Below are 14,049 nucleotides of genomic sequence, written 5' to 3' on the forward strand. Positions count from 1 at the left end.
CTGCCCCCCCTGCAGTGCACATGGTTTTGCCCAACTGCTAAAAAAATTTCTGCTGCGATCAACTTGGAATTACCCCCATAGTAAATTCATAGGGGTGAATTCAATTAAGGGCGATATTCCCACCTCCGTGAATAAGTGCGGCTATATCCCCCACTTACAGTACAGCTGTACCTACTGATCCCCATAGTGCTGCAGGCAAAAATGTGCAAGTCCAAGCCTTCAGAGCTCAGAGGGGCAAGTTAAGTGACCCCCCTCCTTCCCATTAAAAAAAAGAAAAGAGTGTATAATTGAGATTCCATATAGCTAACATGATGTCATGTGAAAGACACTATCTAGTTGCCAGCCACCAGAGTGACAATACAAGCAAGTTATAAAACACAATGTCAGTCTCTGTACGGGGGAGGGGTGGGGGCTGTGTGTTACTTAACTTTGGGAAAGTTATACAACTCTCCCCTCTCCTGACACGCCCATAACTGTAACAATATAACAGTGGCTGAACACGGCACCAACATACCCACACACACAACTGTGTACCCTGAAGGCAGACATGGAGTCCAGGAACTTGATGCTGCTGAGCTGGCTGGCTGTGCTTGTAGTGGCTGAGGAACCACCTTCATTTTGCAAATTAGACTGTCCTAAGTACCAGTTGGTGGAGCAATATGATGTAAGTGGGGAGAATGGGGCTTTTCTGCAGAGGTTGTAGTTTCAAGGGAAGTTAAAGCTTACAGTATCTGGTATCTATAGTATTTGGTAATTTGCAATGAACCTTACAGTATTTACCTATTTTCTGTATATATGAGCATATTTTGTGTTTGTTATAAGCATATTGTGTTGCAGGGATCAAACTATAAAGCTCCATTAAGTGTACCTTATTATATGACTGATTGCAAAGCTGACTAAAAAAAATGTTACGTTATGTTGGGCAGCACGGATGGTGTAATGGTTAGCATTACTGCCTCATAACATTGAGGTCATGTGTTTGATTCCCATTATGGGAACTGTGTGGAGTTTGTATATTCTCCCCCGTGCTTGCGTGTGCTTTCTCCGGGTACTCCTGTTTCCTACCACAATTCAAAAATATACTGGTAGGTTAATTGGCTCCCGACAAAATTAACCCTAGTGTGAATGTGTGTGCATAGATTGTAAACTCCACTGGGGCAGGGACTGATGTGAATGGCCACATACTCTCTAAAGCATATGTGTGCGCTATATAAATAACTGGTAATAGGATGCAAATGAGAGTCAATGATATTCTACATTTCTATATAGTCAGAAATGCATATCTAAGTATATGGGGTATATTCAATTGCAATCAAAAGCTGCTGTCGGAAAGACGGCAGTTTTGGTTCCGACCTATTCAATATACCCTCAAATTATCCGACAAGTCGCGAATTCCGACTTGTCGGAAAGCACGTGGATCGGCGGAATAGCCGCCGATCTGCGTGCTTCTGTCGGAAGCGGGGCCAAATCCGACAGGTTTTGGCCCCCTTTCTGACCATCTCAATCCGACTTTAAAAAAAGTCGGATTGAGATGAGGGGTGTAGTATGAGTTGCCGGCGGCCGGGTCCCCGGTGGCCAGCATATCGGCGCTGGGATCCCGACCGCCGGCTTGCCGACAGCGGGGTGAGCACAAATAACCCCCTTGCGGGCTCGCTGCGCTCGCCACGCTGCGGGCACGGTCGTGGACCCCCAAGAGGGAGAAAAGGTGTCGGTATGCCGGTTGTCGGGATTCCGGGGTCAGTATACTGTGCGCTGGGATCCCAGCAACCGGTATACTGAACACCACCCGAGATGAGGGAGCTGAGGAGGAGGAGACGGGGGAGAGCTGCAGGGAGATGGGGAGAGCAGCGGGGATACGGGGGAGAGCAGTGACTACAGCAGCTTTAGCAGGAGGATGGGGCACCGCCACTGCTCATGGCAGCGTCCACCCAGCTCCAGCAAGCGAGGTCCCGATTGCTGGAGCCGGGTGGATGTTACCGTGAGGTCTGGCAGCGGTGCCCCATACTCCTGCTACGGCGCTACGCTGTTGTAGCCGCTGCTCTCCTCCGACTCCTCACTGGTCGCCCTGTCTCCTCCTCCTCAGCTTCCTCATCTCAGTCTGACTTTTTTAAAGTCTGATTGAGATGGTCGTAAAGGGGGCCAAAACCTTTCGGATTTGGCCCCGTTTCCGACAGAAGCACACAGATCGGCGGCTATTCCGGCGGCTAAGTCGGATTGAGATGGTCAGGAACGGCCAAATCCTGTCGGATTGGCCGTTCATTGAATAGAAATACAAAAGTATCACCAATTCCTTTAGTGCAGCTTTCTTAAGAAACCTGCGCTACAGAGGACAACCTACTAAAGGCCCCTTGGTTAGGCTCTTGTATATCTGCTCCCTACCATCGTAAGGTGCGAAGTGTAGCAATAGTATTTCATAAAGACCTTCCTGTCACTATTTTGTCTCAAGTTGTTGACCCGGAGGGCCGTTATATCATATTGGACATCGACCTGTACCATACCCAATATACTCTAGTCAACCTCTATGCCCCTAATATAAATCCACATGTATATATCCAAGATCTTGGGCACATCCTTCAGGGCAGAACGAACCATTCCCTCATCATAGGGGGTGATTTTAATATGGTAGAAGACCCCTCTTTAGATAAATTGCCTCCAGTGAAAAGACCTTCTAACTTCTATGCCCATCTTTACCAATCCTTTAAATTGGACTTATGCCTGTCGGACCCTTGGCGCCTTTTGAACCCTACAGACAAAACTCAAACATATCTCTCAATGGTCCAGGGTTCCCTTTCACGTATCGATAGGATCCTTATTTCAGATAATCTACTCAATAATATAGCTCACACGGATATTCATGATATAATGGTGTCGGATAATGCTCCAGTCTCCATCTCCCTGACTCATCTGCACATGCACCCTCGTAGCCATATATGGAGATTTCCCCATTACTTAGCACACTCAGACGATTTTAAGACCTACCTGATTGGTCATTGGACTAATTATGTCGATGACAACCTTGAACACTGGGATGACCCTGTTCTTTTCTGGAGTGCCTCTAAGGCGGTTATGAGGGGTCACATAATCAGTTATGTCTCCCAGAAACACAGGCACTCTAGGAGAGAATATGAAGCACTTAAGGCTGAAATGCAAACCTCCTTTGTTCAATACACAAATGCACCTTCAGACGATACCAAAAACTCGTATAGACAAGCCCGCCAATTACTGGAGACATATCTTGCCACCAAGGCAAAACAATCGATTGACTTTACACGAAACAAATATTAACGCTGGGGTAATAGAGCAGGGAAACTTTTAGCAACAATGTCTAAGCCATTTAGGAAACGCCATGTTATTACTACTTTGAAACATCCCGTTACGGAGGCTTTATTGACTAAATCTTCGGATATAACTGCACAATTCCGCCACTATTTTGTAAATGCATTTCGCTCAACCCCTATTAATTTGGCCGACCAGATGACTATCCTTTTGGAATCAGTGCTTCCTAAACTGACGTCTGATCAGAGAGAAGCACTTGCTGGCCCAATAACTATGGATGAAATCAATAAAACCATATCTAACCTTCCTAATGGAAAGGTTCCGGGACCTGATGGTCTTTCGGGCGACTATTACCGAATTTTACAAGCCCACATTGCCCCGACCTTGCTAGAATTATTTAGGTCTATACACGAAAAGGGAGCTCCCTATTCCTCTTTCAATGATGCTTTCATTACCCTACTTCCTAAGCCAGACAAGGCACGCCTTTCAGGGTATTAGAGTTGGGTGTAGAGAAATAAGGATCTCTGCATTCGCAGACGATATTTTGTTGTATGTATCCAACCCGGAACACTCCCTAGATCAAATATTACACACAATTAATTTATATGGTTCCATATCCGCTATAAAAAGAGAAAGATTTCCAGCGCTTCACTTTGTATGAACCCAATAAGCTTTTTGTTATAAACAGATTTTATAAATATATTCCTTTTATTGTTGTCACAGATTATAAACACTTTAACAAATAAAAATGTTTTTTTTTTTAAATTGTGCTTGTGATCACAAGAAAGCATTTTTTAAATATTTGTAAAAATGCTTTGTGCAAATTTCAGTACATTTACTTAACCCACATGGACAATACACATACACATACAGACATTTAGACACATGTATCTATTACTGGTAACTGTTTCTGAGTCAGAGGGAGTTGACACACTTTGTAGCGGTTTACTCTACTCCCCTGTATTATAAGGAATGTTTCCAGCTTCCAAATGTCAATTTTTGCTGGTTTAATTTGGTGTTAGTACTAGTATCCTAATTCACAGTCTGTTAATAGGTAAGTTCAGGAGATGTGTCCCGTGATATTTCAATATCAGTTCAAAGTCTTATTTGCTGTTCCGCAATGTAATTGATTTAGTCTGCCGGCAGACTTTGACACTCTCTTACCGCGTCGTCCTCCTCCTTGGTCCTGGGCTCCCCGTTTACGGTGTCCGGCGTCAGGTGAGGGTTTGCAAACCCTCACCTGACGCCGGACAAGTCTGTGGCAATGCTCCTTAGGGGTACATTAACTCAACCTCGCTGGGCCTGCCATTTGTCTCTGCAATGGGCCAGAACATTTATCCCTTACTTGGGAATAATTCTACCCCGAAATCCGGTCAATTTATACCAGTTTAATATTAAAAAGGTAATACGTACTCTTATGGAAGATGTGAGACGTTGGGAACGCCTGCCACTCTCTTTCCTGGGGCGAGCAGATCTCTTAAAAATGGTAGCAATACCTAGAATATTGTACCCACTACAAAACCTTTCAGTACTTTTGACTAGAGCAGATACGGTTCACTTGAACGCTTTAATTAGGAAATTTATATGAAAGGGAGGGCGCGCACGCATAGCCTTACGGAAGTTACATAAACGAATGGCGGCATCAACTTCCCTGATGTCACTGGGTATAATTACTCAGCTCTCTTGCGACATTTACGAGACTGGCTACAGGAGACATCGATTTATACTGATGTCTCTCTGGAACAGGAATTTTTGAGGGACACTGCATTAATAGACTTGTTACATCAACATGATCAGGAAGTGGAGGAACATATCAAATTGAATACTTTGCTTTGGACAACGCGGAGGCTTTGGCACATCCTGCGTCACAAGGCTGGACTCAATGGTTTCTATTCTTTATATCTGCCCCTGGTCAAAAATCCTCAATTCCTAGACGGCATGGCTGCTCATCCCTTCACCCTATGGAGACTCGCGGGAATAGAGAATATTGGGTCTCTAGTGTCGGGGGAGAAACACCCTCTCACCTTTACAGAACTGTCCACTAAATATGCCATGGTTAGGCCATATCCTCTGGCTTTCCTGCAGACACGCTTTTATGTAAGCCACGTCCTACAGCATTTTTCTGACAAAGATTGGGATAGCCCCCTAGACGTCCTCTTGAAAAATACAGTCCCTCAACGTAAAGCTATCTCGATCCATTATACATTTCTCAGAGATATTATGGATCATACTAAAGTGACGGGAGGAGTTTCGGGGTGGTTGTCACACTTCCCTGAACTAACAATCTCAGATTTGGAAAAGGCCCTTCTGTATTCTCGCAGAACTCTCCATTCTAGCATGTAAACTGAGCTATTTTTAAACATATTTCATAATGCATATCTTTCCCCGCTACGTCGATTTCATATAGGAACCTCCATGACTCATAACTGTCCCAGGTGTCATCGGGAGGGGGTGGATAACTACCATTGCCTGTGGGCTTGCCCTATTGTAAAATATTTCTGGCACTTAATACGCAGATATGCTGAATTAAAATTGACAAATTATGTCCCATTTACCCCGGAGTGGGCAATTTTTGGAATGGTTAATCCTATGCTTCGAATAACCCCGGGTAGTAAGAAATTACTACTGGCCATAAGCGCAGTGGGTAAAAAAACCATATTGCAGAGTTGGCTTGATAATACACCCCCTCAGATGCCATTGTTTTTTAATAAACTATACTTTTTATTTCGAATGGACTGGATGGAGATACTCCTGCATAAGGAAAGGGAAGTGGAGTGTTTTTTTCACTCTGGGAGTCGTACATAGACACGCTCCCACTTACCACTAGAAATCAGATTCATTATAGTCTTAAGGACACCACATGGTATCTTACCAGGCTGATAACCCATGATCCTCCAATAGCCTTGGCGTAGGGGGAGGGAGGGGGACACTTACTCTTTGCATGTTGGCCGTTGTTGGGTTTCAGGACTCGCAGTCTTATTTGTTTTTGTATGTTCAAAAATTATTTTTGGGACATTGCTGTTGACGATTATTGATTTGTACTGATATACAATAAGTTTTCCTCGAAACCAAGAGATGTTCACTTCGAACACTTAATGTTATACTCAGAGTTACTTATTTGTATGACTGTTTCCACTATAACGAGAATTTGTATCAATGTATGATATCTGCTTTGTCCGCATTTTGCAACTGGACTTATCGAATCAACATTGTAACTACTGTGGTATGTTTGTATCACTTCCTTGTTGCCTCAATAAAAAAAAGATTAAAAAAAAAAAAGAAACGAAACCTGCGCTAAAGGAATTGGTGATACTTTTGTATTTCTTTGTGTTGTTTAAGTGTGTGTGACACTTATTATCACTGAATCCTAGAGCTGCGGTTAGCGCACTGTTTGGGCACACCTTTTTGTATTCGTTAATTGAATAGCCCTTAGTAGATCCATTCCGACAAATGCATGTCTGAATGGATCCGACTTTAATTGAATATACCCCTATGTATTTATTAATGTATATGTGTAATGTGTGCTGCCAGTCAATCTGTGCCCAACCAGCTCTTGTGGAACTAGATATCCCAATGCTTATAGGCTAGTGAGGCAAGCTGTGACCTGTTTTAAACAGCAGGAGTACCACAGGATGCCTTATAAACACTGCCATGGTCTATCTCAAAGTGCAGTATGTAACTGTGGTTTGCATGCCCTTACATGTAACAATGTGTGGTGGTTAAATGATGCGTGCAGTACTCTGTGCAGGGCGGTATTAAGGCCTGAGGGGTCCCGCATGCGGCCAGTAGGTACCCCCTTCTACTCTGCGCCATCTTCCCAGAGATATTAGAGATGATAGCTCATGTGTAAAAGATAACAAAGGCTCTGATACAATGCCAGAGAATTTTCTTTTGTGGCATCGGGTTTATCCTCAAGCACCCGCAACATGTCATGTTTCCAGAATTTCTGTTCTGTCTGTTGGAACGGTCTCTAGGTCGACCACACTTAGGTTGACAATGTCTAGGTCGACCATTATCGGTCAACAGGTTTTCTAGGTCGACAGGGTCTCTAGGTCAACATGTTCTAGGTCGACAGGTCAAAAGGTCGACATGAGTTTTTTACAATTTTTTTTAAAAACGTTTTCATACTTAACGATCCACGTGGACTACGATTGGGAATAGTAACCTTTGCCGAGCGCAGCGGAGCAAGGCACCTTTGCCCGAGGGGACAGGGTGCACTAATTGGGGTTCCCGGTTACTGTACAGAGAAAATGACAGCAATTTTAAAATAACAACTCATGTCAACCTTTTGACCTGTCGACCTAGAACATGTCGACCTAGCAACCGTGTAGACCTAAAATCCTTGTCGACCTAGTTACTATCGACCAATAGTGGTTGACCTAGACACTGCTGACCTAAGTGTGGACGACCTTCCATACCACTCCCGTTGGAACAGGTGGGATAATTATTGACCAAGCAAAAAGTCATCTTTGCATAATTAAAGACTTAGGGATTGGAGTTGAGAACCCCTTTTACAGCTGTTAATTAGAAATCAAATACTTTGTCCTTCATCCAGTGGGAAATTGAAACTTTATGTTCTGTATCATCTTGTCGTAGTCCAAAAGGTAAGAATTCTTTTTTTAGGATATTCCACATAAACAGTAATCCAGGTAATGCTACTAGTAGTCTGTGAATAATCTGGACTTTCATTTACCGCCAGTCAATAACCTCATGGCCAGCGTGGGAAACTCTTGTGATTGGCAGATAAGGTCAGTCTAGATTATGCTGCATTCACACCGCAAATGCCGGGTCCTACCCGGTAAGACAAACGTGTACTTACCGGGTGGGATCCGGCATTTGCGCTCCGTTGCAGGCTTCCCGACCCGGCAATATACCGGGTCGGTTGCCATGACAACGGAGGCCGCAGCAGCAGGGGCGGGGGTGGAGGCGGCGTCGGGAGATGAGCTCATCTCCAGCGCCGCCTCTCCCTATCTTGTGAATGGGAACCGTGTCGCATCGACACGGCTCCCATTCACACCGCACCTGACCCGGTAATCAACCCGGGTAAAACCCTTCTTTTTTACCGGGTTGATTTACCGGGTCAGGCGACCCGCTAAATCGCCCAGTGTGCTTTCACATCGCACACTGACCCGGTTCGACACGGCAATATGCCGTGTCGGTACCGGGTTATTTGTGCGATGTGAAAGGGGTATAACAGTCTCATGGATTTAACTGCTCCATAGTGTGTAGCCCTGTGGATTTTGTTTTTCCCTTAACCCTTTTGATATTTACGGAATAAGGGCCTAATTCAGTGACATGCAAGGAGACACCCAGCATGGCTGTGTGACCCGGCGCATGCGCAGTCGTGCATGGAGGATGACGCCGGACCAGTGGCGGAAGTCCCGGAGGACCTTCTCCAGTGCCTCTGGTGAGCTTCAGCCCCTGCGCGCCAGCCACTCACTGTGTACTGCGTTATGAGAGCAGCGCTGCAGTGTTTAGCTGCGGCACTCGATAATTTTAGTGGGGTGAGGAGGCGGCATTTCCAGCAGTGTCAGGCTGCAACATAAGGACTGTGGAGTGGGAGAGGAGGCTGAATGCTGCTGGAATGAGGAGAGTGGGTGAGGAGGCTGAGGCTGACAAGAGGAGAGAGAAGGAAGCTGGCATGAGGGAAATGGGAGAGGTGGCTGGCAGGAGGGGGGAAGAGGGAAGTCGATGAGGAGGTTGAAACTGGCAGGAGGGGAGTTGGTGAGGAGGTTGATAAGAGGGCTGTGGAGGCTGGCATGATGGGAGTGGGAGATGAAGCTGGCATGGTGGGAGATGAGGCTGGCATAAGGGGAGAGAGAGAGAAGGCTAGCAGGAGGACAGAGGAGGAAGTTGGCATAAGGTGAGATAAAGAAGCTAACCTAAGAACATTACTACCTAACAAAAACAAACTTTTCTGGCGAGGACGGATGGGTGGGGGGGATTAATGAGATGAGCGGGTACTCAAAATGAAAAGCCTAATCAAGGGGTACGGGAGAGAAAAAAGATTGGGAACCGCTGTTCTAGGCAGCTGAGCCCAGATCACCAGCATTACTACCTGGTAACAGTAAACATTTACAGCTTCTTTGGTCAATCTGGGTCCTTTCTGCACAGGCATAATCCAGCAATGTGCCAGTCATGCATGTACACTGCACATGGATTTGGGCTTCTCGGTGCAAGAAAAAAAAAAAAAAATCAAATGTAACAATTATACTTTTGTTAATTTTTTTTTAAACAAGTAATAAAGCTTTATTTGTTGTAATAGAGCATTTTTCCCCCCATTTTCCGATCTTTAATACTGTTATCCTTACATTATAATGGTGATCAGAGTACAGCAAAGGTACTTCGCCTTCTTAAGTAGGTACTTGGCCTTCGTAAAGCTCCAAGCGCTGGCTCTTCCTTTGCAGTGAATGGGTCCCGGGTCGCATCGACCTTGGATACCCGTTCACACTGCACTGTGAGCCGGGTTGAACACGTGTTCAACCCTGCTTGTTACCCGGATTGAAATGTTGGGCCGGTTATTTCAACTGGGTACTTTCACACTGCACAATGGGGGTCATTCCGAGTTGATCGCTCGCTAGCAACTTTTCGCAGCGCTGTGATCAGGTTAAAACTCGGCAAAACTGTGCATGCGTATGCACCGCAATGCGCAGGCACGTCGTACGGGTACAAAGAGGATCGGTGCTGGGCGATGGATTTAACGCAGAATCCATTCACACAGCCGACCGCAAGGTGATTGACAGAAAGAGGGCATTTATGGGTGTCAACTGACAGTTTTCTGGGAGTTTTTGGAAAATTTAGGCGTGTCCAAGCGTTTGCAGGGTGGGTGTCTGACGTCAATTCCGGGACCAAAAAGTCTGAAGTGATCGCAGCAGATAAGTAAGTCCAGAGCTACTCAGAAACTGCAGCAAACTTTTTTGTGCTGTCTGCTGCAAAAGCATTTGCATACTTGCAAAGCGAAAATACACTCCCCCATAGGTGGTGACTATCTGATCGCAGCACTGCAAAAAGTTGCTAGCGAGCGATCAACTCGGAATGACCCCCAATATCCCGGGTTGCTGCACGTTCACATGAAATAACACTGGATAGGCTCGGAGGCTGAACAGAGCGGATGTGCTCTCCCCGGGCTCTGGCTCTAGCTGTTAATAAAAGCCCTCCTAGGGTTCTCACTTCCCATTCCCTGCCTCCCCGTGCCTTCCAATTCCACCTAGCAGCCGGTGGGTGAGGTCCAGGGAATCGGGGAACGTGTTTACACTTTCCTGCAGATTGTGGCCTACATGCCCCCACCAAGCCGGGGCCTTGGGTACTTGATACAGCTGGCAGGGAGTCCCAGAGCGGTGAGACCGGAGCATCTGAGTGCTAAAGAACTGGCTGCGTATCCTGTGGGGGTCCTCTCTGGAGTTGCATTCCCCGCTGCTGCCATCTGACTGCCTGTGACTGCATTCCCCCTGCTGCATACCTGGTCCGGATTCCAGCTAGCAGCGAACATCTTTGTTCCTCATCCTCTGGTCCTTGGTGAATAGCTGAGCGGCAGCCGGGTGGTCAGCAGCAGCGTCCTGGTCACAGGTTGGTTCGTGACTGGCGCCCTCCACGTGCAAAACTCACCAACAAGTAATAGCGCCCAAGGGTGGGTGAGTAGAACATGCCCTCCAACATTTTACACATAAAAATCGGTACAAAGTAGGAAAAGGGGTGTGGCCACGTGTAAAGGGGGTGTGGTTGCGCCCCTTTTCCTATACTTTCAATAGAAGCTTGGAGAGCCAAAAATCAGTACAGACCATAAAGAAAAGGTACTGTACCTGCCAAAAAGGTACAGTTGGAGGGTATGGTAGAAGCAGTTAATTAGTTACAACCGCTGCAGTTATTGTGCTGATTGATGCCCATATTGACACAACAGCTACTGAGGGAGACTGCGTCTCTTCATATCTGTTATACTATTGTGATTAAGGACTCCCATTTCTATTAAGACTTTGTTTATACACGACGTGGATTTTTGCTGTCACTCTACTATTATATATAGCAAGCATTTCCACTATTGTTTTTGAAGCATTGGCTCCCTCTGGTGGTCATTACAGTATCTACACCATATTTTGTTTGTTTATTCTACAATATCAGCCCAGGACCTAGGGGGTCATTCCGAGTTGATCGTAGCTGTGCTAAATTTAGCACAGCTACGATCAGGCACTCAGACATGCGGGGGACACCCAGCACAGGCCGGACCACGTCCCCTAAACGGCGGCTTAACGCCACCGTCCAGCCGCCTCCCGCCCATCGGCCGCCTCTACCTGTCAATCAGGCAGAGGCGATCGCTAGGCAACGACGGCCCTCGGCCGTCTGGCATGCGCCGGCGCTTGCGCAGTACTGACCCGATCGATCGACTGAGCGATAAACTGCAGCGTGCGATCGGGTCAGAATGACCCTGCTAGTGGAAACACAGGGCTCTCATTATCATTCTTCTGGAACCCATAATGCACGTCTAATGCTACTATTTGACCTGCCTGGACCACTGAACTAACACCCAATAATCTCTCTGAAGATTGTATCCCTTTTTTTTTTTTGTCCTGTTTTCTGAATTTTCACTTTTCTTCACTGGCTTTTTACCATGTTGCAGAAAAAATAAGATTTTAAACCTACCGGTAAATCTTTTTCTCCTAGTCCGTAGAGGATGCTGGGGACTCCGTAAGGACCATGGGGTATAGACGGGCTCCGCAGGAGACATGGGCACTATAAAGAACTTTTAGTATGGGTGTGCACTGGCTCTTCCCTGTATGCCCCTCCTCCAGACCTCAGTTAGAGAACTGTGCCCAGAGGAGATGGACAATATGAGGAAAGGATTTTGTTAATCCAAGGGCAAGATTCATACCAGCCCACACCAATCATACCATATAACCTGGAATATATGCAACCAGTTAACAGTATGAACAAAAAACAGTATCAGTCAAAGACCGATTCTAACTGTAACATAACCATTATAAAAGCAACAACTATATACAAGTCTTGCAGATGTAGTCCGCACTGGGACGGGCGCCCAGCATCCTCTACGGTCTAGGAGAAAATTTTTTACCGGTAGGTTTAAAATCTTATTTTCTCTTACGTCCTAGAGGATGCTGGGGACTCCGTAAGGACCATGGGGTTTATACCAAAGCTCCCAACCGGGCGGGAGAGTGCGGATGACTCTGCAGCACCGACTGAGCAAACACAAGGTCCTCATCAGTCAGGGTATCAAACTTGTAGAATTTTGCAAAAGTGCTTGAACCCGACCAAGTAGCTGCTCGGCAAAGCTGTAATGCCGAGACGCCTCGGGCAGCCGCCCAAGAAGAACCCACCTTCCTAGTGAAATGGGCCTTTACTGAATTTGGTAACTGCAATCCAGCCGTAGAATGAGCCTGCTGAATCGTATTACAGATCCAGCGAGCAATAGTCTGCTTAGAAGCAGGAGCGCCAACCTTGTTGGCCGCATAAAGGACAAACAGAGCCTCTGTTTTCCTAACCCTAGCCGTCCTGGCTACATAAATCTTTAAGGCCCTGACTACATCCAGGGACTTGGAGTCCTCCCAGTGTCCTCAATTCTGCTCTATCCACATGGAAAATCAAATAGGGGCTCTTGTGGGACAAGGCCGCCAATTCGGACACCCGCCTTGCAGATGCCAAGGCCAATAACATGACCACCTTCCTCGTGAGAAATTTTAATTCTACTGTTTGAAGAGGTTCAAACCAGTGAGATTTCAGGAAACTTAACACCACGTTAAGGTCCCACGGTGCCACTGGGGGCACAAAAGGGGGCTGGATGTGCAGCACTCCCTTCACAAACGTCTGGACTTCTGGGAGAGAAGCCAATTCCCTCTGGAAGAATATAGATAGGGCCGAAATCTGTACCTTAATGGAGCCTAACTTCAGGCCCATATCCACTCCTGTCTGTAGAAAGTGGAGAAACCGACCCAGATGGAATTCTTCCGTAGGAGCCTTCTTGGCTTCACACCAAGATACATACTTCCTCCAGACACAGTGACAGTGCTTTGCCGTCACCTCCTTCCTAGCCTTTATCAGAGTAGCGATGACTTCCTCCGGAATACCTTTCCCAGCTAGGATTCGGTGTTCAACCGCCATGCCGTCAAACGTAACCGCGGTAAGTCCTGGAACACACATGGCCCCTGCTGTAACAGGTCCTCCCTGAGAGGAAGAGGCCACGGATCTTCTGTGAGCATTTCCTGAAGATCTGAGTACCAGGCCCTTCGAGGCCAATCTGGAACAATGAGTATTGTCTGCACTCTTCTTTGTCTTATGATTCTCAATATTTTTGAGATGAGAGGAAGAGGAGGAAACACATAGACCGACTGAAACACCCATGGTGTCACTAGGGCGTCTACTGCTACTGCCTGAGGGTCCCGTGACCTGGCACAATACCTCCGAAGCTTCTTGTTGAGGCGTGACGCCATCATGTCTATTTGAGGAATTCCCCAACGACTTGTTATCTCTGCAAAAACTTCTTGATGAAGTCCTCACTCTCCTGGATGGAGATCGTGTCTGCTGAGGAAGTCTGCTTCCCAGTTGTCCACTCCCGGAATGAAGACAGCTGACAGAGCGCTTACGTGATTTTCTGCCCAGCGAAGAATCCTGGTGGCTTCCGCCATCGCCACTCTGCTCCTTGTCCCGCCTTGGCGGTTTACATGAGCCACGGCTGTGACGTTGTCTAAATGAATCAGAACCAGTAGGTCGTGAAGAAGATTCTCCGCTTGTCGTAGGCCGTTGTATATGGCCCTCAATTCCAGTATG

At 46.5% G+C, this 14,049-nt stretch overlaps 1 protein-coding gene across 1 annotated transcript in view; it reads left to right on the plus strand.

Annotated features, from left to right (window-relative positions):
- Positions 1-495: 495 nt before the first annotated feature.
- Positions 496-14,049, plus strand: part of LOC134910298 (heme-binding protein 2-like) — a 42,046-nt gene continuing 28,492 nt past the window's right edge. The window contains exon 1 of the mRNA XM_063918155.1: positions 496-664. Within this exon, the coding sequence (XP_063774225.1) occupies positions 548-664 (117 nt within the window). The 5' untranslated portion in view covers positions 496-547. The remainder of the gene's footprint in view (positions 665-14,049) is intronic.

Source organism: Pseudophryne corroboree, chromosome 4 (assembly GCF_028390025.1).
Source record: "Pseudophryne corroboree isolate aPseCor3 chromosome 4, aPseCor3.hap2, whole genome shotgun sequence".
Classification (NCBI taxonomy): Eukaryota; Metazoa; Chordata; class Amphibia; order Anura; family Myobatrachidae; genus Pseudophryne; species Pseudophryne corroboree.